The following is a 26,154-nucleotide window of genomic DNA, read 5'->3' as shown; positions in this document are numbered from 1 at the left end:
CCTTGATATTTGTTGTGAAGTCGATGATCAAGTCTTTTTTCGATCTCTTTAGTAAATAAGATCATGTAGTGAACTAGTGATCAATAACATTGATCTTTTTAATGATTTGTTGTGAAGGAAAATACGTTGTCTTTGTTGGGAATAGACTACGTATATTATCTGTCAATCAAAGAGTAAACCATCCTTAAGATGCACCATGTATTCTGAAAATCAATGTGGCCAATCAGGCATTGGGGATGTATAAGGAAATCCGTTGATACCGATACAGTTACGTTTGTGGTGGAGGCGGATACAGGTGTTTGAAGGAGTTCTCCAGCTTCTTGGCGAAGAAAATGAACTTATTGTTACTCCAGTCCAGTCTTTTCATCTCTATTGCGTTTGCAATGAACACTGCATCCAGACACCTGTTTTCACGGGTCATCACTCTTGACAACCTGGAGGCAGACGAAGTCAAGGTGACCACGAGTCAGTCTGGAAGCTTACAGGACTGTGTGGGCCTCTGTGCACGGGACGCCCTCTGTGTGGCGGCAACACAGTATCAGGACCAGTGCTTCACCTACAGATCATCAGTGTCATCATCTGGGAAGACAATCGCGACGGCCAGAACCTTCATTAAATATTCGGGTGAGCTAGTGTTTCCTCAAACTTAATCAAAGCTAATGAATATCATTTGTCATTCAGAGGTCATATTTGTCTTTTAACAAAATTATTATTTTGATAATGATTTTAAAATATATGTCCCCCAACATACTCACCTACATATATTCAGTCTCATCATCTGGGAAGACAATCGCGACGGCCAGAATATTCATTAAACAATCGGGTGAGCTTTTTATCTCAAACGTACGGTTATGTATGTTTAAAACTTCGAATACTTTGTTCGTTGAGGTGTGATATTGTTGCTTCAGATGTTTCAGATGTTTCCGTCAAAGTTTAACTTGGGCAGTCAGGGTTTCGGCTTCTCTCTCTTGCTCTCTGGTGTTGTAGAAACCTAACGATAAAATATTACAATGCACAATGATTTCATACTGTTTGAATTGTTAAATGCTTAAAGTCAAGTAGACAGTAACATTCTGACAATCAGTTGTCGCAAATATTTTCGAATACATTCTGTCTTCACACTACAAATCGAAAGGAAAGAAACTGTCCTGGCCTAAAAAAGCGAAAATATACTGTTGCTTTCTTAAACGCGTTTTTCAGATTAATGGTTAGTGCACAAATAATTATTTTTCAAACTGTTCGTTATGCTGTTTAACCTCTTTTTAGTATTGCGATCAGAATAAATGAAAGCTCGTTGATTATTTGTTTCCTGCTATACAGACAGAGTGCCAGGCTTTTCATTATGCTTATACCATCTTTATATATTTACCCAGATAACTCGTGTGGTGAAGTCATTGTAATTGATAAGTTATTTGTCATGAGACAATGTTAGGAAGATTGCTTGTGTTCTAAAGTTCACAAAGCAGATATGATAGTGCTGTTGAAGAACATCATCAGCAACCTCGAGTGTAATCGACAAATCTTGATCCCCGCGGAAGAGCTTGCACTTATTTGAAAACACTTCTTCCTATTTATGTAAAATATCAAAGGAATTATTTTGGGGAATTAAATATAATGATATACATGTATGTAGCTCGTCCACAAATGTAAAATTTAATGTACATTCAATCTGAAACAATGTAATTAGACATTTGCAAGTATTGTAAGTTTCACCATGACACCATGCGTACATTCTGTGTGGGAAATGTTGTTGGGTTTGCTTCAAATGAGGAAGCTTGGCATACATCATATCAATTTAGTCTGGCGTGGTGATTAAATACACGATTAATCAAGGGTGTAATGGTTGTTGTTTCACAATTGCCTTGTATCAAGATAATGGGAAGTATCGATAATTCATAACAAGTTCGATGACAAGGAATTGCCCAGCAATAAACATTTTGATTCTTTGTGTTTATGTATTAATCAACTTGCTCCAGTTGATTGGTGTCAAACTATGAAATCGGCACAGGCATGTTATTATGTGCTTGTACTTAATACAGTAATTAAATATATTGTTGAATGGCAACATATCACCCTTACAGAACATGTGGCGTTCCTTCATTATCAGATTTTAACCTTTTTATACATATGAATAGTTTACTGATCTTAACAGTGCCAAATGGTGATTGCACGGCAACAGACTGTGTTCTTAGACTGTGCTCAAGGATACTCGCACTGTAAAATCATTTGTTAATAAGTAGATCTCAACGGTGCACATTGATTTCATTGCTATCTGGTACTCTGGCATTAGAAAAGCGACTATGTAGATTTAGCACCAGAGACAGAATCTTTCCAGTATCACTGGGAAATATGTAAAATGTATTTCAGTTGACAGACGCTTGCTATTTATGAAACTTAGTATCTGTTATATTCTATCGATAAAATCGAATTCCTACTGTGGGGCGATGCTGTGACCGAAGCGTGTCAACAACGAAACAACAATTAAAAGTAACTGCGCTTTGATATTCATGCATTAAGCTTCATAGGTAGATCAAGCGACTACTGACTAGGGATACCATGCAAGTGGTAGAGGTACTTCAGCCCCCATTGTCGCTGGAATGCTAACATACCCCGGGCTGCTGGTTTTCTATTGACCTATATGTGTTTCACAAATGCCTGTCCAAACTCTATTCGACGTGTGTTATAATAGCATTGGGTTCCTTAGTTTTGATTGTATTTAACCTGAGAAAACGATGCATGCTGAATTATACCTATTTTGTGTACCTTGATTCATGCAGAAACATTTTGAAGATTGCTTGAAATGCTGTTCTGTAGGGAGAGACCCTGAAACTCACCCGAGAACGTCAGTTCAGGATCGCTTGAAATGCTGTTCTGTAGGGAGAGACCCTGAAACTCACCCGAGAACGTCAGTTCAGGATCGCTTGAAATGCTGTTCTGTAGGGAGAGACCCTGAAACTCACCCGTAGGGAGAGAAACCCGAGAACGTCAGTTCAGGATCGCTTGAAATGCTGTTCTGTAGGGAGAGACCCTGAAACTCACCCGAGAACGTCAGTTCAGGATCGCTTGAAATGCTGTTCTGTAGGGAGAGACCCTGAAACTCACCCGAGAACGTCGGTGCAGGACGGTTAAGGACAGAAATTGTTTGAACATGTGGTATGGGTTCCGGGTGTTGTCTGTTGCATTTTTTAAGCTATGTTTTAAGTTGCATCTGTAAAAGAGCTGAGTGAGTGAGTGAGTGAGTTTAGTTTTACGCAGCACTCAGCATTATTCCAGCTATATGGCGGCGGTGTGTAAATAATCGACAATCCAGTGATCAACAGCACGAGCATCGACCTGCGCAATTGGGAACCGATTGCATGTGTCGGCCAAGCCAGCGAGTCTGACCACCCGATCTCTGTAGTCGCCTCTTACGACAAGCATGGGTCACTGAAGTTTCATTCTTACCCGGATCTTCACAGGTACAAAGAGCTGAACATGGCATTAAGGAAGAAGTCGCGGTAGGGTACGCCATTCAAATATATAAACCATAACGATGAGTTGTGTTGCGATGCCCCTATACTGCTACCCTCACACTGACGACGTTCTGTAAGGTGCCACATAAAAGTCCCGAATAATTACGTGGACTGGGCTTGTAGCTGTTTCTGGAGCGTTGGTTGCTCACGGTTCTCTCACTAAATGGTCTCAAACATAATGTGACAATTTGGTATAAAGTCTGTAGATGCACTAACCGAGTATTGTTGCCTGGGTAATGTGACGTCACGTGAGACGTTACGTGTGCCTTGTTGAAAATCCAGCTCCAAAAAGATGATTAAGTGTTTGATGAAAATGGAAACGTCTTCGTTGTGCACTATCACAGCTTCCATTGTTTATATGGGGCAGTGGGGTAGCCTAGAGGTTAAGGCGTTCGCTCCTCACGCCGAAGACCCGGGTTCGATTCCCCACATGGGAACATTGTGTTAAGTCCATTTATCGTGTCTCCCGCCGTGATATTGCTTAAATACTACTAAAAGCGGTGTAAAACCCAACTCACTCACTCACTCATTGTTTATTTTCAGCTAAGCATGGCATTGCGTAAGAGTCATTTACGGCTAAATTAATGTGACATTATGAGTGCCCGCTATCTAAATAATCATTGTGTACTTTTTTCATTAAAACAGCATAATACTCAAAACAGATCATTCGTGCATAGTGTTCCGTCCATGAACACGCACATGTAAACCCGTTAATATCAACCTCAAAGGGGGGCGGTGGGGTAGCCTAGTGGTTAAAGCATCCTCTCGTCACGACGAAGGCCCGGGTTCGATTCCCCCACATGGGTACAATATGTAAAGCCCTTTTCTGGTGTCCTACGCCGTGATATTGCTGGAATATTGCTAAAAAGCGGCGTAAACCATACTCACTCACTCACTCAACCTCAAAGGTGTTGGGATATCCTCTTTAATATGTTTTGCAAGGCGGGTTAGTAAATATCAGGATATGTTTTACTGGATTTTATAAGATAGTTTCTTTTATGAATGAGTATATAACGATTGAGTGACAGCCATAGCGATGAACACACGGTATTCCTTCTACAGTATCTCTCACCAAAGGACAGTAAAACAGTAAGGTATATTACGGTCTTAACATAACAGAAACCGGATCAATGAACACAAATACACACTTTGCTGAAGCTCATGTCGATATGATAACAACTGCAATTTGTAAGAGCAAGCTCTATACAGTCAAGTGAAATATGCTTCAGTGACTGAAATGACTGTATGGAACAGGAAATGGTGTAACAGATTTTTTGCCCTGCCATCGATTACCAACTACGTCAACATGGCTGGCCAGCCAACAAAAGACAATGGCCAGCGGCAAGATCGGTTTCTAATTCTAATCATTCCAAAACCAATGTGTGATCCAAAAATATGTTTTCCATTGCCTGAAAACATGACAGTGAATCAGAAATCTGAAAAAATATAGAGACTGCTGCTGAATGTATTCCAAGGTTATGTGTATTACCTTATACTAAGCTGTCGATATAGAGCTATTGTCTGGTAATCAGGAAGATGTAGTTTTCGATCCAGTCATATTGGCACTAGATACATACTAAGTATTGCTGTCAATATGTTCAGTTGTTTGTTTTTGTTGGACCAATTGCCGGGAAGCAGTTGACAAAAGACAGGGAAGAGCCAACACTGAAACTCTCTATCTGAGATATATAATGAGAAGGCCTCTGAAACCAAAATCACGAATCACATCTTTCCAAATAACCTGCTACGACGTGGTGCCATACTCCTTGTTTAAATCACAGACGACTGAAGCTGATTATTCACGATGTTGTCACAAACAAATCAATTTTAATCACGATCGATGGTTCTTTTGTTCTTTGAAACCCACATTTATTTTTAATGATTACTGGGTTGGTTTCAAGTACTTACCTATTTTATTACTATGGTTCCATGGTTTTACAGACACAGACAATGAAATAGGTCGATAATGTGAAGAATCTGAAGGCCAGGCTTTGGTGAAGGAACCGAGATATAAAGCACCATGACACGAAGACGGAAATGTCACTGAGGTCCATATGTCATCAAATATGCAAAGCAGAGCTTCTAAGAAAAATGTTTCAGGCAAATGTCTCAGGGGTTGATAAGGGATTTTATCAGAACCCGTGGTAGTATTATAGGCTGTCCCAATCTGGAGCTCATGAATTTACAGTATTTCGTTAAAACCTTCACCATTAAGATCAATATCATCTCTTGATATTTTGGCGATGTTGTGACTGAAGCGTGTCAACGAGAAAAGAACAATTAGTAGTAACTGCGCCTTGATATTCATGCATTAAGCTTCATAGGTTTCAATATATCCTTTCATAGTAATTGACGTAGAGCCCCATTGTGTTTGGGGAAATGCCACCTTGGTGTATGTGGTTCATCATTGGGTTTGCATGCAGCAAGATTAGAGTAGAAACCTTATTCTCGAAACGTTCGTAGCCCTAAGAATTCTTAACTTTGATCGTAGCCAATATGTTAAGAATGGGATTAAGAAGTTCGTAGGGTTACGAACGCTTTCGAGAATAGCTTGCTTGGGCATATATGATAACTACATTTTGGATAACTACATTTTGCAGGGGTGGAATATATGATGAGCACAAAGTGAAACCAATGTGAGTGCAAAGGTCAGCAGGTTTTCATTTAGACCAACACAAGCTGCATATATTGACCATGTGTAAGAGGATGGTCACTGTTCATGTAGTCAGATGTGGCAGGACGGACGATCTACTTTGCCCTGACCATGGCGACTTGCTCCTGTTGCGCCCACCGGGGTGAGATGACACGGTCATTTTCCATGATATTCTGTGTTGTTCAGTGATCTACTTTCTCGATGGTGTAGCAACAGGAGATGGTGATGGTTTTGGATGTTGGGTTTGAGATTTTACAGGGGCAATACCCCTTGGAATAAAAGGAGGTGTGTCCAAGGAACAAAAGTAGGCGCGTCCAACAGCGATCATTTATCCGTTTTCACCCATGTCCGATCTGTCGGTGTAACACATTTTTTAAGTGTTTCGGACAGATATTGCTGTGAACCGAGAGACTGTGAGATTAATTGACGTGTGTGTACCGTATGCTTGGCGTCAGGGCAGAAGATGTTGTTCTTTTATGCCCCCGCCATATATGGTGTGCATTTCATAATTTTGTCACTTTTACAGATGTTTGAACTTAGTTGAATTCGGTTCTATTCATCAAGTTCGTCCCATACAACAGGGGGTGTACTTTTATCCACTTCTCCTAAAAACACTGCACAAAACTCATTTAGCTTTACATATGTCTTTTATAGAGACTCTAAAGGTGTGCATCTCATATGTTGTTTTCGTATTTTATAATTATTTGTATGTTTAGAGAATTTTGAACTTAGATAAATTTTCCTGAATTTCTCTCTGATGATAGTGAAATAGGGATTAAGTCTATCCACTTCTCCACAAAAACTGCTCAACAGAATTGATTAAGCCTATACATGTGTTTCATTGAGACTCGAAAGGTGTACATGTCATAGTTGCATAGATGTTTATTGAACTTGTTCGTGAATTTCGTTCAATTATTGATCTTTATATGTCTTATGAATGTCAGTGGGGGCATCCGTGTCCCTGGACACAATTTTTTTTTGTTAAATTAAGAAGTTGCAAGTTATTTTATATCACTCTGAAAAAGCAATTTATTTTGCACAAACCAAATAAAATGTTTGACAAAATGTATTGAAGACATTCTCTACTGAATTTCAATGTTGACAGTACCCTGTAAATGATGCCCCGTCACCTAATCATCGAGACTATAGTCCGTTTGGCTCAAAAGCGGACTCGAAAACTAATAAACATAAAATACTCAATGAAATGCTGATCATAATCAAAACATCATACCAACTGTGTGAGGTTTTTGCACACAATTTATTCTTGTTCTGTTTGATTGTGAGGAATTAGTGTTCTGTTAGGAAATGTACAGGTCACAATGTAAAGGAAGCCTCTTGGTCCTCAGTGCTGTTTACACACCTGGGGTCGTTAATGTATTCCGGACTGTCTTGGTTCTGTTCACCACAGCTTGTTTGTGGTTCAGTGCATGAGTTAGTACAATTGTTAGCAGCTGACGGGGTGGCACAAACCTTGCAGGAAGTATTGTAAGTCTCAACGAACTGTTCAGAATTTATACTCCACACATAAAACAGCAGACATGGAAAACATGCGTTTCCGAAAGAAAGTGCCCCTGTAAATAGAACATGACCCAAAAGGAAACGGTAACAGGTTCGAAACAAACCATTCGTCGTCTCAAAGATGCAAAATCTGGAAATTGTAAGTTGAGCGATAAACATTCTTCTTCATGTTTTCAGAAGTATAAGTGAGTGAGTGAGTTAAGATTTAAAGTCACATCGACAATATGTCAGCCATATCGAGACTAAAACTAGTTCTAAATTTATAATACATACATATAATATATAAAAACCCTGTCAACGAAGGACAGTAAAACCACTAGATTATCACAGATTGAGTTAAAAACTGGTTAGCATATATCTTTAAAAGTAGAAAATTATTTCTGGACAATACAATGTAAAATTGGGATATAGATCGCGAACAACTGAAGGTAGATCACAATACTAGGGACCATGGGGACTTACAGTACTTTTTGCTACCTGCATGGACCCTAGTTGGATTTATATCACCCTTCCAGCCGCTGGCGATGGAAGTCAAATTTAGCCAAAATAAAAATGACATGAATACTGCATTTAAAACAGCTGGTAATATTTAAATTTCCTTTGAATGCTTCGGGACTTACGTACCCTCCTCAGGAGGACAATAATTTGACGCTACTTCAACCCCTTTGAGGGTACAGCCACTAACCATCTCAGTTACTAATCTAAACTACCAATAATAAAATATATATCTATTTACAAATCAGTTAACAAGTCTAATTTTTTATAAAGGCAATAATTAGATGAGAACTTATATTACTAAAAAAGATCCTTCATAGTTTGTGATTTGAAAATAGATATCCCTTTGTGATGGAATATTCAACACAGTCAAGCAGGACATGCTTTACCGTGATTCTTTCATCACAAGGGATACAAAACGGAGGATCCTCACCTTTTAATAGGTACTCATGAGTATATCTTGTGGTGGCAAATGCGACATCGTCGCATGATGACCTCTTCAAATCTGGATTGACAACCCAAGTAGGTGTAACCAATATAGGGTTTTATTTCATGTAATTTATTAATACCCACCTTGGTGTCCCAATTCTTCTGCACCTGATCCCGGATGTAAGTTCTAATGCTAGCTTTGTAATCAGAGTATGGAATAAGAAGTGGTGTCACAGATTTGTTGAGTGCTGCCTTGGCAGCAAGATCAGCCAGTGTATTCCCAGAAATGCCAACGTGGCTGGGTAACCAACAAAAGACGTTGTCGCATTGGCCAGCAGCAAGCTCATTATACAATTCAATAAGTTCTAATAAAAGTGGATGTTTACAAGAAAGATTTTAATAGCCTGAAGACACGAAAGAGAATCGGAAAAGATTATGTATTGTTTATATTTACGGTGTTTATTTATACATTGAAGAGCCGTTAATATGGCGTTAGCTTCTGCTGTGAAAATAGAGCTATTATTTGGTAGTCGAGAAGATATTGTTCGGGATCTAATGACAGTGGCACAAGCCACCGCGCCACCATTCTTGGATCCATCAGTAAATAAGGTTTCATATGTATTATATTTACTTTTTAATTGACTTAATTCTTGTTTATACTGCAAATCATTAGTTTCGGATTATTTAAATGTGGTTAATGTTAAGGCAACGTCTGGCCTCACCAGTTGCCAAGGAGGAGAAGAAAGAAGACGAGAAGGATATATATTCTCCAGCTCAATTCCGGCAGCAGAAATGAATGGTTTAATTCTGTGCCCAAGAGGCAAAATAAGAGAAGACAGTTTGTTATACAAATCCTCATAAAGAGGAGAAGACACAGTTTAAGGCAGGGTTAGACTCGTTAGAATATAGTTTGGTAATATATTGTAAAGATAATTTAATACGGCGTTGGGAAAGAGAAGGCTCATCTGCCTCGACATAGAGACTATCAACTGGAGAAGTTCTAAATAATCCAAGACAAAATCTCAAGACCTTGGTGGTGAACAGAATCAAGTAGTTTAAACTTGCTTTTGCAGGCTCCGCCATATACGATCGAGCCATAATCAAGTTTAGATCGCACCAATGATCTGTGTAAGTGAAGGAGGGTAGATTGATCCCCTCCCCACTTTGAATAGGAGACAACCTTTAATAAATCGAGTGCCTTCAGGCATTTGGCTTTAAAGGATTTAATATGTGGCAATAATGTTAAATGGGAATCGAATATTAGGCACAAGAATTTGGCCTCCTCTACAACTTTGATGGGAGTGCCATTTGAGGATAGTTCTGGTCTTTATGAGGCTTATATTTTTCTACAAAAATGTATACAATTAGTTTTGATTTAGAAAATTTAAAGCCGTTTTCAAGACACCATTTATTTATTTTGCTTAAACATAACTGCAGTTGCCATTCAATAGTATGCATATTTTACCACGACAAGAAATATTGAAATCATCCACAAATAATGATCCATCAATTGAATCATTTAAAACCGTTGCTAAACTATTGATCTTGATGCTAAACAGTGTGACAGACAAAATACTGCGTTGTGGGACACCCTGGTCCTGATTATAATGATCATATAGGGTTGAACCCACTCGGACTTGAAATTGCCTGTCTTTTAAAACTTGTGATATAAAAGAGGCAAACGGCCTCTCAAACCAAAATCATGTAAATCCTTCAAAATGCCATGCTTCCAGGTCGTATCAATGTCATTTCTTTCGGTTGAAGGATGAATAAGAAGGGAATTACTTTCTCCTAGTGGTGTGGAGCTTTGATGTAAGTAGAGTAGTCTGCGCTAGTAGGTGGCGCTAAACAGGGGTATTTAAGGGGATTAAGATTTGAATTGTTCATTCTCGCTCTAGTGCAAGCACGGCCATTACGTCATATTTAATATGGACACGGACGCCAAACTGGATGCAATACTTCAGCAATTACAGTCTAACAAAGCTCAATTTTGAACTGTCGCTCAATGACCGTATCGGAGCATTGAGAGAAAAATTCAGCAGACTGCCAAAGAGGTCAAGAAACTGCGTGCTGAAAAAGACTATGTTTGGAGTCGGGAGGGTAACAAAATTCAACATAATTTCAATGAAGAGACTAAAGATTCACTAAATCAAATTCTTGCCGCTATTCAAAATCAACGTATCGAGGACAGTGAAACGTTGATCACGTCAAATATCACAAGGCTTCAAAACGCAATAAACTGATAAAATTAGCAGATTCGTCTGAGGGCGGTTGGGAGACTGTTCGGAACTATGTTTCTAACGAACTGGCGGATGATGCCAACGACGATCGGAAAATTACGAGGGCCGACAACAAGGCTGTGCGTAAATTACGCCAGAAACGTGCACGCCAAACGCCCTATAGAGGTTGGCCAGCTAGGCGATCGGCAACCTATACTCGTCCGTGCAAGCTGCTTTTTGCCTGCTTCTTCTGTTCAACATATTCAACCAATCAACAATCAGCTTTTTCGAGTCAAAGGTCAAAAGACAGGCGCGTGCTTCGCATGCGGTGACTTCAGTCACTTCAGGAGAGACTGTCCCCAAAACATGTCAACCCAGAGATTGTCGACGTTCACAGCTGAGAATCAGAATCAGGGAATCAATAGTTCACAAGGCTTGTCAGTTGAGTATAGTCATGATGTTTGTCGATGATTTGTGTTTTCCAAGACTCTAACAGATGATTATTATGAGAGTATGAACAGGGTACGTCTGAAATTGTGGTTAAAGGGCGTCTCAAAACAGTTTGCAATTTTTGGATAAACATTGGTTCTTCACAGTTTGTTGTAGATTTGATTGCTAAAGGTTATAAAATCTCATTTTGCTTTCAGCCACCTCCAATGTTTATAAAAAAAAGTCAATCAATCAGCTTTCAAACGCAAAGATTTTGTGACACAAGCCATTGATGAGCTAAAAAGAAAAACCTTATATGCGAGTGCGATACTCCTCCCATTGTCGTCAGTCCATTGTATGTTTCAGTCTAGTATTCTGGGAAGAAGAGATTGATCCTAGATCTTCATAGAATTAACAGCCATGTGTACAAACAGAGTGTAAACTATGAGGATTAGCATACAGCTTTGAATTACATCAGAAATAATGATTGGCTAATAAATTTGATATCCTTTCCGCTTATCACCATATCCCTGTAGATTATCTCGGATTCGCATGGTTTGATCACATTCACTACTATAAATTCCTTGTATTTGTTAACATCCCATATGTGTTCACCAAAGTCACAAGACAGTTGGTTAAGACATGGAGGTATGAGGGATACAGAATAGTAACTTTTAGGTTATAGTATTCTTTCAGGTTCTACCCAGGACGAAGCCTCACATGTCAGGTGCAGCTGTTAAACAGGACTTACTTAGATCAGGTTTTGTTACCAAGGTTGAAAAGTCTCTTTGGTTGCCGTCGCAGTCAATAGAGTGGTTAGGTTTCAGGATTGATACAGTATCTATGATCATGAGCGTTACAGACAGGAAAAGGAATAAGGTACTGAAGGACATTACTGTGTTATTGCAGTCTAAGCACAGGCGTTTTCCAGTTAAATACATAGCTTCTGTTGTTGGTCAGATAATATCTATGAAAATTGTGATGGGTCCACTTCACAGCTGATGACAAGATCTTTGAGTATTGACGTGGTTGCAGCTCCGTCCTGGCAGAGCTTTATTGAGTTGTCAGATTCGAGTATCAAACAGTTGAAGTTTTGGTCAGATTGCATAAATAAGTATTGTTCCAGATATCTAGTTCAACAGTATCGAAGAGACTTGTATATTCAGATGCCAGTGATACTGGATTCGGTGGTTACTGTGTGGAAGTAGATAATGTCCCTTCTCATGGGCTGTGGTCAAGGGATGAGGCATTGCGTAGCTCGACGTGGCGGGAGCTGAAAGCAGTGCTTATGTTTTGCAGTATCTGTTGTCCAACAGAGTGATACAGTGTCACCTGTCATTTCCCTTCTATAGCATTAGGCATGCACATTGCAGTGTGGGGGTTGAGAGTCCGACTGAAAATAGTCTTCAGAAAAAATGTGTTGGAAGCAGCTAAACGGAAACTAGCAAAGTCCGTGGTTAAGAAGGAGCCAGTTACTGTTGCTCTTCTTGAGAAGTTGTATGATTCAAGGATTGTAAATGCATCCTTGTCTGATTTGAGAATACTAGCTATGTGTTTGTTGGCTTATGCTGGATTTTTAAGGTCTTCTGAGCTGATTAGCATTTCTCGTTCTGATTTAATCTTTTATAAAACTCATATATCTGTTTTTATTGAAAAGTCTAAAACAGATGTGTATAGAGACGAAGCTTGGCTTATTATAAGCAGAACTCAATCGAAACTGTGTCCGGTTGATTGTTTGGAGAGATACCTAAAACTTGCATGTATTCCAGCAGATTCTGATCAGTTTGTTTTCAGAAGTCTCAGCAAATGTGCTTCTGGTTATGTGTTAAGAAAAGGCAACAATCCTCTGTCTAACACAAGATTAAGGGAACTGTTCTTGGATGCATTATCTCCATTTGTTACTAATATTAACGGTTATGGTCTGCACAGTCTACGTAGTGGTGGTGCTACAGCTGCAACAAACAACGGCATACCAGACCGCATGTTTAAGAGACATGGAAGATGGAAAAGTGAGAATGCTAAGGATGGTTATAGTGAAGATAGTATTGATAACAGAATGAAAGTTTCTCTTTCTTGGACTTTGACTTTCTTTGTAGCTCTCGGCCGTGCAGCATGCACAGCGTGTCCCACTGTCAAATGTGTTGTTATGTTGCGTAACGGTTGGTATAGGAGAAATGTCATTTCTTTCGGTTGAAGGATGAATAAGAAGGAAATTACTTTCTCCTAGTGGTGTGGAGCTTTGATGTAAGTAGAGTAGTCTGCGCCAGTAGGTGGCGCTAAACAGGGGTATTTAAGGGGATTAAGATTTGAATTGTTCATTCTCGCTCTAGTGCAAGCACGGCCATTACGTTATACTTATATGCAAAACATGTAGTTTTCAGTGTTTGTGTTGTACGTTCAGATTTGTGGCAGTGGGACTAAGATCTGTTGTAATCCAGGTGTGTTGCTGTTGCTAGGTTACATAGCCAGTGCGATACTAATGTAAGCTGCTGTATGTGCAGTCATACGATGATGTATATTGCTGTGGGCTGAAGAGCCGTTATAATACTAATGTAAACTGCTGTATGTGCAGTCATACGATGATGTATATTGCTGTGGGCTGAAGAGCCGTTATAATACTAATGTAAGCTGCTGTATGTGCAGTCATACGATGATGTATATTGCTGTGGGCTGAAGAGCCGTTATAATACTAATGTAAGCTGCTGTATGTGCAGTCATACGATGATGTATATTGCTGTGGGATGAAGAGCCGTTATAATACTAATGTTAGCTGCTGTATGTGCAGTCATACGATGTTGTATATTGCTGTGGGATGAAGAGCCGTTATAATACTAATGTTAGCTGCTGTATGTGCAGTCATACGATGATGTATATTGCTGTGGGATGAAGAGCCGTTATAATACTAATGTTAGCTGCTGTATGTGCAGTCATACGATGATGTATATTGCTGTTGGCTGAAGAGCCGTTATAATACTATTGTAAGCTAGTGTATGTGCAGTCAGACAATGATGTATATTACTGTGGGCTGAAGAGCCGTGATAATACTATTGTAAGGTGCGATACGCGCAGTCGGTATATATTGTTTGACTGTAAAGCTGAAGTAGTAAACAGAGAGGTTGTGTTTTAATATTGTATGTACACGCATGTTATTGTCAGTACAACGTACTTATTGTGGGTTCCTAGCGATCTGATTAAGTGATGCAGCTTTAAAATATACTTGTTTAGTATAGTACTTTTAGTTACTTGTGTACTGTATTTAAGTGTGCAGGATATATATACTAGATCGCATGTATACTGTAAACACTGCGGTAGTTGCTGTTTGCTTTCGTTGAGGGAACACGGTTCCAGAGTATTTTCTCCAAGAGAGTTGTTTTCCTCTGATTTTACGTGCCGGGCAGCAGCAAGATATTGTCATCAGATGTATGTGATGAATGTATGTTGCAGTCTCATGAATAAATCTCGGCCGAGCAGCGCACATCGTGTCCCACTGTCAAATGTGTTGTTATGTTGCGTAACGGTTGGTATAGGAGAATAAGCTTTCTCAAGATCAAAGAAAATTGATACAGCATGTTGTTTATTTACTATAGCATTTTTAACAAAGGATTCTACACGTACCAAATGAACAATGGTTCTACGATTTTTCCTGAAACCACATTGAATATTTGTTATATGTTATTGGTTTCAAGATACCAAGTTAATCTATTATTCACCATATACGTTCCATGGTTTTACAGACACAGCTAGTTAGAGATATCGGTCTGTAATTAGACGGATCTGTATGATCCCTGCCAGGTTTTGGTATTGGGACTACAATGGCATTACGCCACGAAGGAGGAAATTCTCCAGACGTCCATATTTGGTCAAATATATCTAAAAGGGTCATCAGACATGGTTCAGGTAAGTGTTTCAGTAGCTGGTAATGTATATTATCATCACCCGCTGCAGTGTCATGAGCTTGCTCATGAGCAGTATGTAGCTCATGTAATGAAAACATTTCGTTATAATCTTCACCGTTATTTGATTTGAAATTAAGTTTTGTCTTTCCCTGTTGTTTCTGATATCTCTGAAACTCAGGGACATAAATTTCCGAGGATATATTTTTGGCAGGAGTTTCGCCAATTTTATTTGCAATTTTAGACTTGTCAGTAATTAAATTATCACAATCTTTAAGATGGTGGACAGCAAATTTTGAACCTTTGCCTTTAATTCTTTGAACCATGTTCCATACCTTAGACATTGGCGTGTGTGAATTAATTTTGAGACATAATTTCTCCAAGATTGTCGTTTGTTTTGTTTAAAGGTACGACGCGGCTTTGCATTGAGTATTTTAAATTTATTTAAGTTATGGACTGTTGGATGATGGCGGAAATAACGCTCTGCCTTTTTCCTCCCTTTCTTCTGGCTTGTCTACAATCTGTATTAAACCATGTTTTTGTACATGTGGAGTCGTAGAGGACTTTGTTATACATGCATCAGCTATTTGCTTTAAAACGTCAGCAAACGTTTGAATGGGATCAGTTATATCACTGAAACATTCAGGTGGCACTTTCTGATTTACATATAGTTTGATATAAAGACCAGTTAGCCTTCGAAAAGTTCCATCTTGTATACGATGGAGAATCAGATGGAGTTATTTCTGAAAGGATAGTTAGAAGTGGTCACTTCCACAAAGGTCATTATGAACAGACCAATCAAATTCATTCAGGAGGTTAGAATCTGCAGGAGACAAATCCAGAGAAGAATAAGTGCCAGTTGCAGGATGCAGATAGGTGCTTGAATCATCATTAAATATGCACAGGTCCTTATTGGAAATGAAATGTTCCAGTATTTTGCCTTTAGTTTTATGGTAGTACTGCCTCAGAGTGGGTTGTGACCGTTTAGGTCACCCATAAGAACACATGGCTTTGGGAGTTGATCATAGAGTGACTGAAGATCAGTCACCTGAAGGTTCGATGAAGGCGAAATATACAGAGAGCATAACGTAAATGCTACACCCAGAGTAAGTCGCACTGTAACAACTTGGAGATTAGTGTTAAGTGTAACAGGGCTGTGAATAACATCCTGTCGTATAATGATAGTAGAACCTCCAGTGGCTCTATCACCTGGAGGGAAAAAAATTATTATAGGCTTCAAACTGACGTAAGTTAAAATTATCTGTCTGTTTCAGATACGTCTCTTGCAGACAGAACGCTGATGGTGTTAAATCCTGGATTAATAGCTGTATTTCATTAAAATTGTTCTACAGTTCCACTGCACGATATTGGCAGATAGACCTATCTTTTAGGCGGATTAATTCGGCATCTACCCCGCACCGTTTTCGAGGGCGACAAGCTATGTACCCTAGAATGGACGTTTTCGGACACGTCCATGTCCTCAAGTGATCCGTATTTGTTAGATAATTTGGTTTAATCACCTGACCCTTTTGGGGCTCTGCCACTTTGTTTCTTCAAAGAATCTGGCTTCGGTTTGCTTTTGTTTTAACGATTTATTGAACGTTTGACGTTGATTGAGACTTTGAGTTGACTGAGAAGATGTGTCATGGTCATACGATGGTTCAGATTGGATTTAGGGCGTACCAGGAAGTGGTTTTGCAGTTTGTGTAGATATTGCAGGTGAGAATATCAGAGGAGATTCAGATTTAACACAGGTCAAGGCTTGTCTCACAGCATGCAGATGGTTTTGTTATTCTAGTTGTCGCTTCTGACGGTGTTCTGGTGATAGAAGCATAGCTCTTTTATGCTCTGAGCTTTGAACTAGTTTTACGACTCTAGGCAAAAACATACATGAAATTCTCAGTTCAAACATTTGCCAAGACTTAAAAATATCATCTAATTATTTTCAAATTTTGTGCAACATTATATAGTTGTAGCACAGGGCTTGGCGTGACCAGCCGATTGATAGAACCGGGCAAGTTCTACCACCCGTCTAGGTGAAGTAAGGGGCGAAGTGGTGTGTTGGGCAAAGGAACGCTGTTCCTGGAGCCAGTGCCCTCAACCACCAGAATCCCTTCCTCCACCGACACAGGGCGCAACCCACGGCAAACGGGTTGGTGGACCAAATATACCCACGGGTCCACAACGGGGGTTGAAGAGCGCTTAACGTTACCCAGCACCCACCACGAGGAGGTGGCTCTTCACGGTTGCCTCAGAAGTATAAGAGAAAAGGAAACAAAGCTGTAGGTCTAACAATGGCGAAGATTATCATGTGTTGGATTTCACGACCTGTGCTACATTCTGTCTTAGCACGAGCTAATACAGCAACAGGAACCTATCGTATCCATTTCCAGACACTTGAGGAAATCTTGTCACAAACTCTACTGATTGATTTTTACGATATTGGGACAACAGGGCAAGCCTTCAAGCCTTCAAGCCCGACGGGGATACTTCAGATCAATAAAAATAATCTGTAATGGCTGTAATGTTAAAACTGTAGTGCTAACAGTCAATTTAATCGATCAGTTAGATTTTGATCAACCAAGAATGTGATATGTGATATTCAATGCAGTTTCCGTAACACCCGCAATACAACTGACTATTTGGGTCATTTGGAATCACTTGTAATTGATTCTAATAGAAACAAATCATTTTTTATCTATCATGTTCGATACCACACGGAAGCATGATATTTAAAAGTTTTACATGAGCTGGTGCTGATAGGGGACTCAATCTTATCCAATACTGATTTACCATCAACCTCACAAAACACAGAATTACGTTTAGCCGATATCCCTATCAAGTTGGTAGAAGGAACCCAAGTTTTGAGGTCTTACTTGTTATTACTATTTCACATATTTATCTAGTAAAAGTTCGATATTTAAATCCCTATCAAGTTAGCGAAAGGAACCAAGTTTTGAGGTCTTATTTATTATGACCATTTTACATATTTACCTAATGAAATTTCTATATTTAAATCACAGTCAGGTTATTAAAAGGAATCAAGTTTTGGGGCCTTTTTTGTTATAACCATTTTAAATATTTATCTTATAAAAGTTCTATATTTAAAGTGCTTAAATGCTCATAATATTACTTAATGTTGAAGCCAATTCCAAGTAGGGAGGGGATCAATCAACCCTTATGGATATATACAGATATGTTATCTGGTCCACATATGACAGATGCGCCTTACCTCAAACAACGCCCTATAAAGTAATCCATGCAGAAAACAACTAAATTACGTTTAAAGCCATTCAACCCAGCCTATTATTCTGTCTTTCAGCCTCTTTACGAGGCACTTGTACCACCACTTGGGATTTGGATCAACCATCATAATATCGATTTAGATATAGTATATCCACACCAACGTCTCCCTACTGCTCCTTGGCATCCTATCAATAGGAATATTTACAGTTGTAAGGGCACTCGAGTTGCAATGTCTACAGATAGATCAAAGGATGTTGGCAAGGTATCAAGTGCCACTGTGGCCGGATCTAATATTACATCTTCAAGGATACCCGATGTTTTCAATGCTGAAGCCAACGAATCCATATAGGCTTGGAGAACTATCATAATTCATATTTTCTGATTCTCTCTACTGTCTCCAAACGTTTATAGATCCAAACCATCCACTCATACTCGATATTTTACAAGTGTAGATTGAAGTCTCTTCTGGGCCTTTCGACATCGACTTCCGTTGGTTACCAGGTCATGTTGGCACCGTGAATAACACAAGCACCTCTTGATCAATCTGTCTCTCCACTTCTCATACCTTACATAAAACCCAGTGTCAGAGAGTGCATGTGACAGTTAATGCTAAAGGGTAGAACAATCAAGTTGGCAAACAAACTTCTTGGATTGAGACAAATCTAGGTGCTGAAGTGTTAAGGCCAAGATGTTGAATCGGCCTCGTTCTACATATAAATATTTATTGATAAATGAGTTACCTCCATTCCGTGTCCCTTCTGATGAGAAAACAGGTCAAGGACGTTAATTATACATTATATATACTGAGTCAAAAAAGAAACTTCACAAAATGTAATTTGAAAAATAATGAATAATTTTTCTCTGATGATACATCTATGTATCCGAAATGGGATCCCTATCTGTCGACTCTAGAAAAACGTTAGCAAAAACCCGATCAAACCCATCCATTCGTCGTGCAAATGACGTTAGTGCCAAATCAGGTTTTGCACGTGCAGTCGATCACGTGATCTTCGCATCGAAGTTTTCTTCATATGCACGTGTTTGCATTGGCCTCAAGAACTGAAAAAACTCTGAAACCACAGTTCTAACGGTACTTGAAATGCCACGATTGTCAAATGTGCAACGTGAACGTGCCGTTGGCATGTTGCAAGCGGGAAGATCAGTTATTGACGTCGCAAGAGCAATGGGATGCAGCCATGAGTACTGTGTATGACTCGCGAGGTCGTCTACAACAAACTGGCACCACTTCTGATCGCCCATGCTCTGGTCGTCCACGTGTGACGTCACGAGCAGAAAACCGTCAAAGCGTCCTACGTCACCTACGTGACAGATTTCTGCTAGCTACACGAACCAGGGCTGAGATGTTTAGAGGTCGACTGTCCTCCCAGACCATTCGAAATCTTTTCCGGGCTGCCAATCTCCATTCTCGACGTCCATATCAAAATAATATTGACGCCGTTTCATCAACGTCAACGTCTGCTGTGGGCCCAACGTCACCTCCGATTGACCCAGAGAGACTGGAATCGAGTCGTCTTTAGCGATGAATCCAGGTTTACCCTCAGATTCGCGGACGGCAGGCATAGAGTCTGGAGACGACGTCGTGAACGGTATGCCCAATGTTGTGTACACGAAGTCGACAGGTTCGGGGGCGGAAGTTGCATGGTGTGGATGCTTTCTGTGGGAACAACCGTTCCCGACTTCTGGTCATCCGTGGAAACCTGAAGCCAACGAATCCATATAGGCTTGGAGAACTATCATAATTCATATTTTCTGATTCTCTCTACTGTCTCCAAACGTTTATAGATCCAAACCATCCACTCATACTCGATATTTTACAAGTGTAGATTGAAGTCTCTTCTGGGCCTTTCGACATCGACTTCCGTTGGTTACCAGGTCATGTTGGCACCGTGAATAACACAAGCACCTCTTGATCAATCTGTCTCTCCACTTCTCATACCTTACATAAAACCCAGTGTCAGAGAGTGCATGTGACAGTTAATGCTAAAGGGTAGAATAATCAAGTTGGCAAACAAACTTCTTGGATTGAGACAAATCTAGGTGCTGAAGTTTTAAGGCCAAGATGTTGAATCGGCCTCGTTCTACATATAAATATTTATTGACAAAGGAGTTATCTCCATTCAGTGTCCCTTCTGATGAGAAAACAAGTCAAGGACGTTAATTAGACATTATATAGTTTTCCTTCAGAAGAGTTATCTACTACTTGTCACATTCCTCAAAGGACAATTGAGTATTTGATTGTTTGAAGTGCGTTATAGATTAATGACTTGTTATCACCACCTGAATATTTTTGATCCAGCCGATCAAAAACAGTAAAAATATTGTCTGACGGCGAAGCCATCTTAGATGAAGAATGTAAATTAGTATCGACCAATGTGGTACTGAAGACCGTGATAGTTGTGTGGTTTATTGTAATATTGGGTAGCACTGCATGCAGCCAAAGTTCCTTACACTTGCTTATCAGTCCATTCATGGTTTTGCACCTGTGTATTTTCACTAACTCCTCTCTCCTTACATGCCAACAAGAACTCTGCGCTCACCCTCGTCTAATATGCTATGTGTACCAAAGTGGAACCTCAAATCAGTTGGATCCTTTAGTACAAATCTTACCAGCATAGGCCAAATGCACTTCTCTCCCTTGGTATTTAATGTACTGCTCTACCGTCATTTGATGAACGTACTGTTGGTGCAATCTGATTGAAGCTTTTGTCTTTGTTGCAGCTCTACCATCCCCAGACCCATGTCCCGTGTCTCAGGGGTACACATCAGTCCTGTCTCCACGCCTGTGTTACAAAACAGGTGCCGTCACAATGAACTGGACAGACGGTCAAGTACTGTGTCAGAGTGAGGGTGGCCGCCTGATCATCCTCAACACAGAAGACAAATACGACTACGTGGTTTCAGATACCAAGCTTTGTACGTAACAATGGTTTTATTCGTTGATGAAATACATTTCCTACTTGGCATGCTATATAACACATTACCGTATCCAGTTTCAGTAAAATGTTATGGTTCATGATTTGGTTTATAACTAGAACCGAACAAATAAGATATTTCAGTTCATGAAGAATTCTAGTCTTCTAAAATTGTGTGTCATTGTGAATCTAATACCACTGAGTTACATCTGTGTCATTCTTTCTTTGATGATGTTGGTTGGTTGTATAACGCCGCACTCAGCAATATTCCAGCTATATGACAGCGGTCTGTAAATAATCGAGTCTGGACCAGACAATCCAGTGATCAACAGCATGAGCATCAATCTACTCTTTGATAATGTCCTCGTAACACAGTTGGAATGTTAGTGTCACACGAAGCAATATTCATTACTTAGTAGCGTATTGGATCGGTATATGAGGAAATGTGTTTCAGTTCTTTGTTTGTTTGGTATCCGAGTTTCGACACAGTTAACTTGAGTATATTCCTTTTGTTTGTTTTCTAATCAGCAACATTACACATTTATGACGGCGGTGTGTTAATTATCGAGTCTGTACCAGACAACACATAATCCGATCCTGATCCACCTTCCTCGACGTCCTGCTTCACAGGGTGCGTCCTGGTGTGGAGTGTCGAGTGAAACATCTCACGCCTTATATTCAAGTGACTAAGCAGTCGTATCGGCAATATCTCATCCACAAAGTGATCTGTTATCAAGACTATTCACTGTCAGCATCTGCAATAATTCACCCTTCAAGTTCAGATAATTCGAACCTGTGAAGGTCCGGGTTAGAATATTGATCTTCACTATCTCATGCTTGTCGTAAGATTTGCAATCAATATCTACGCTCAAGTTTGGACTAAATTAATACATCACTTGCTTTATTACAGCCCTGTGACCCGTGAAGATACGGGTTAGAATTGATCTTTGGTAACCCATGCTTGTCGTAAGAGGCGACTAACGGGATCAGGGGGGTCAGGCTCGCTGATTTGGTTGACACGTGTATCGATGCTCATGTTGTTGATTACAGGATTGTCTGGTCAAGACTCGATTATTTACAAACTCACTCAGATAATTCGAAAGATAATGTGCACAACTGAAGCCGACAATTGCAAAAATTTGCACAATAGGAGCTCAAGGGTTGGGTAAATGTTACAGGTATTAACAGCTTCTCCGGATCACAGTCCTCAAAGTATGTACATGTACATCGCATAACCCATCTTATTCCACCTTCACCCACAGGGTCATGGATTGGTCTGGAGGTGTGGAATGAAACCTCTTACGCCTGGACGGATGGTTCAACGTATGTCAAGGAAGAAGCCAAACATCCCGATAAGTTCTACAGAGGGTACAATGGATGTGGATTCCTTACGCCTGGGGACATACGTACCTTTGGATGTCACAAACTGAAGAACCCCTTGTGTGAGATTGTGGTATAAGATCCAACAATATCAGGATAATATTCATATATTACTGTATATTTTCTTTCAGATTGTTATTGTTGGAACCCAATACATTCCCAAACATTGTTTCGGCATTGTCTCGAGGCCCCGATAACCTTCGTTTGATGTTAAAAGGGCATGGAGTATAACCTGAATGTAGCCGTGTAACTTTGTGTGTGAACAACAGTCTGTTTTGAATGTGGTCTGACTTTTCTCTCCTAAAGTTGTGCGTTTGTTTGTTCCTTTAACGCCGCAATATTTGAGCTATATGATGGCGGTCTGAAGATTATATTCAAGCCTGGATCCGACAATCCAGTGATGTGTCATCATGATCATCGATCAACGCATCTGGGATACGATGACCTGTATCAAACATGTCATCAAGCATTACCTCCGGTCGCGTCTGTCACCTCTTCGACAACCACTGTAACCATCAATCCTATCCGTATCTTCACGGTTGTCTACGAAAATGATGTCAAGCTTTATAACCACCATTATTCTATCCGTACCTTAGCAAAGGTACTGTAAGTCCCCATGGTCCCTAGTATGATGACCTACCTTCAGTTGCTGGTGATCGCTTGCCCGTTTATATTTATTGTATTGTTCATAAAATGTGTTTAATTTTACAGTTACATGCTAGTTTTAATTATCGATCTGTGATAATCTAGTTATTTAATTGTTCTTCGTCGACAGGTTTTTTTTCGTTTACTATGAATTTATATTTTTTTAAGTCACGATATAGCTGAAATATTGCCGATGTGGCTATAAGTCTTAACTGCCTCACTCTACCCGTACCTTCAAGGTTGTCTACTCCTATGCTGTGAGGGACTATACAGCGTCATACAACCATCGTAAGGAGCGACTTGATTGACTGGGTTCTCAGGCTGTTTGGTGGAATACGAATTGTTGATTCAATATTTGTCAATAAGTTGGTTCAATATTTATGAAGAATTATATTTGTACTCTGTCAACTGCTGATGTTTGTGAGATGAAATCGATTGTTTTACAATGTAATTTATCCAACTGTAACCACTGCTTCGCTATTCTCTTGATCCACATCTAATGTTCTGTTGATGACAGAATGGTAAAGAGTCCCAAATGCACCTGATGTCATCACGTTTTTAACTTTTAGGACTGATTAAATGAATGTCACTACAACGAGTGGAAAAGATATGTGCGTTTTCTGTAAAGTCCCCATGGATCTGAAGACACATGCGACACCTTTAACAGTTCCAAACGACGTTCAAGATACTCATGAGACAAAACTGGTTTCTTGGGTCATATTTATTACTATTAATAATAGATTGAAAGACTTCCTTTAAAATAAACCAATATGATATTGTCTTAATGTTTCTGCTTTGATTGTTCTGACTGTATTTGGGGCGGTTTTGTTAGTCTAGTGTTTAAAGGGTTCGCTCGTCACGCCAAAGACCCGGGTTCGATTCACCACATTGGTACAATGTGTGAAGCCCATTTCTGGTGTCTCCCAGCGAGATATTGCGGGAATATTGCTAAACGCGGCGTGAAACTAAACTAACTTATTCACGGTGACTAACATGGCATTGCTCCGTTTGTTGATTGTTGTACAAAGCTGGATGCTATCTGTGGTCTGTAAGCACCACGACTGTTGTTTTACCTTCCTGTACAACTCGACGTTTGAACATCCATCACATCAAGGTGACCAATCATAAAACACTGTCATTTAGAGAATATGTCAACAACAACACCCTCTCGCAACACTCGCCACACAAAATGACTGTATTACCCATATTTACTAACGTTATGATATATACGTTTCATTCGGCGGCCATATGAACAACGTTTGAAATCTACGTATCATCTGGCTGTCAGATTTACACACGTTTAAATGAGTGTTAAAATAAACGAATATTCAACTCTGTATTTACATGTATTTCACACTTATCTAAATCTGGCCATTGTTTTCGTGTGTTTTCTAGCATGTGTAACATATGTAAATGCTGTGATTGTAGGACATGCATTACAATACCTTTGAAATCTCGTATGACCAGGGTTAGGTTTGTCGTATATTTAGTACACGCGTAAATGGTTGGTAATGGGTAAATAGAGTTTTGCAAGATTGACACTACTTTAACATGTATTTCAATGGTTCTGTACTCGCTCAAGCTGGTTGTTTAATAATGAGACTAGGTATGTGTACAAAAACACTCATTGGAAGAGAATATTTCGACAGCAACCTGGAGACATGTGGATTTCTGTTTTGGAAATCTCTTCGGAATCCTACAATCAGTTACGATGGTTACATTTACAGCATGTTTCCAATTGGTGGTGTCTATTCCTTAGCAACACGACCCGTGAAGACACACGTCATCGTATCCAAAATGCGTAGATCGATGCTCATTCCGTTGATCACTGGATTGTCTGGTCCAGACTCGATTATTTACAGACCGCCGTCATCAAGCTGGAATATTGCTGAGTGCAGCGTTAAGCAACAAACCAGCCAACCAAGCAGAAAGAGAAGTCACAAGTTTTACAAGGCAAGCCGTAATCAGTAATGGTTTTTTTACGAATCCATAATTCATTATATGTATACATTTAATAAAAGTAAACTAAATTTACATTCTTTAGAAATATATGAACAATATAAATCTCAAATATTGACATTAATACACAAATAAATGTATGCTGGGCCTTCAATACAGCATTGAAAAATATTCACGCTTGTTTCACAATGTCTTACAGAGCCGTACAACTCAGTAGTGCACACAAATGGTAGTCCTTCGCTTCACTTATTGTAAGTGTCGATGTTGACATATGTGGTACCATCGATTTGATTGGCCCAAAGCTTAAAGTCACAGCAAGTTTTGACTTCTCTTTTCAACAAAGCTATATTTCTAATTAAACGATGTAGATCACAAAATTAACTGTATCCAATGTATGTTAAAAAAACTTGTACAGTGTTTTATGGTTGCAGAGCTTAGAGCTCAACGTCCCTGTAAGAAAAAATATATACACAACTATTTTGATTAATACTCGCTTTTGCGAAATTCAATCGAATACATTCATGCCAAGTATTTACACTACTGCGCGAAACATATGTCAATATTAGCCGAACCACACCTTTCAAGTCAGTTGATAGATTTTGTGATGCTGTTAAGAAATGACCTTGTGTTCTGTTTCAACAATGGTATGTATTGTTGATAACTAAGGTGATGTAAACATATTGACAATGTATGCTGAGGACACATATTTTTACAAGCGTTAAATGACGACGTCAAACCCATCACGTGTTCGCGAACGATGAACACGGTGGATGAAGTTCAGTTCCTTAACAACTCACGTCATATCGGCAATAGCCATATCGTGACGAGAACTGGACAGATTCA

The 26,154-nt window shown here is 39.5% G+C and overlaps 1 protein-coding gene across 1 annotated transcript; it reads left to right on the top strand.

Annotated features, from left to right (window-relative positions):
* The first annotated feature begins 294 nt into the window (after window positions 1-294).
* Window positions 295-22,996, top strand: LOC124284274. Its single transcript, XM_046720350.1, has 3 exons — window positions 295-624; window positions 21,134-21,328; window positions 22,590-22,996. Exons 1-3 carry the CDS (start codon window positions 333-335, stop codon window positions 22,784-22,786), a joined length of 684 nt encoding a protein of 227 aa, XP_046576306.1. The 5' UTR covers window positions 295-332; the 3' UTR covers window positions 22,787-22,996.
* Window positions 22,997-26,154: the final 3,158 nt, after the last annotated feature.

This window comes from Haliotis rubra, unplaced genomic scaffold (assembly GCF_003918875.1).
Source record: "Haliotis rubra isolate DU_JTF1 unplaced genomic scaffold, ASM391887v1 Scf332, whole genome shotgun sequence".
Classification (NCBI taxonomy): Eukaryota; Metazoa; Mollusca; class Gastropoda; order Lepetellida; family Haliotidae; genus Haliotis; species Haliotis rubra.
This window is presented reverse-complemented; position numbering and strand designations above follow the sequence as displayed.

What these genes read in the sequence shown, in the direction of transcription:
- LOC124284274 (XM_046720350.1), top strand. Translation starts at nt 333, where the DNA reads ATGAACTTATTGTTACTCCAGTCCAGTCTTTTCATCTCTATTGCGTTT. An exon ending in AACCTTCATTAAATATTCGG is followed by an intron (nt 625 to 21,133) that starts GTGAGCTAGTGT and finishes TCTTTGTTGCAG; the next exon opens with CTCTACCATCCCCAGACCCA. An exon ending in GGTTTCAGATACCAAGCTTT is followed by an intron (nt 21,329 to 22,589) that starts GTACGTAACAAT and finishes CTTCACCCACAG; the next exon opens with GGTCATGGATTGGTCTGGAG.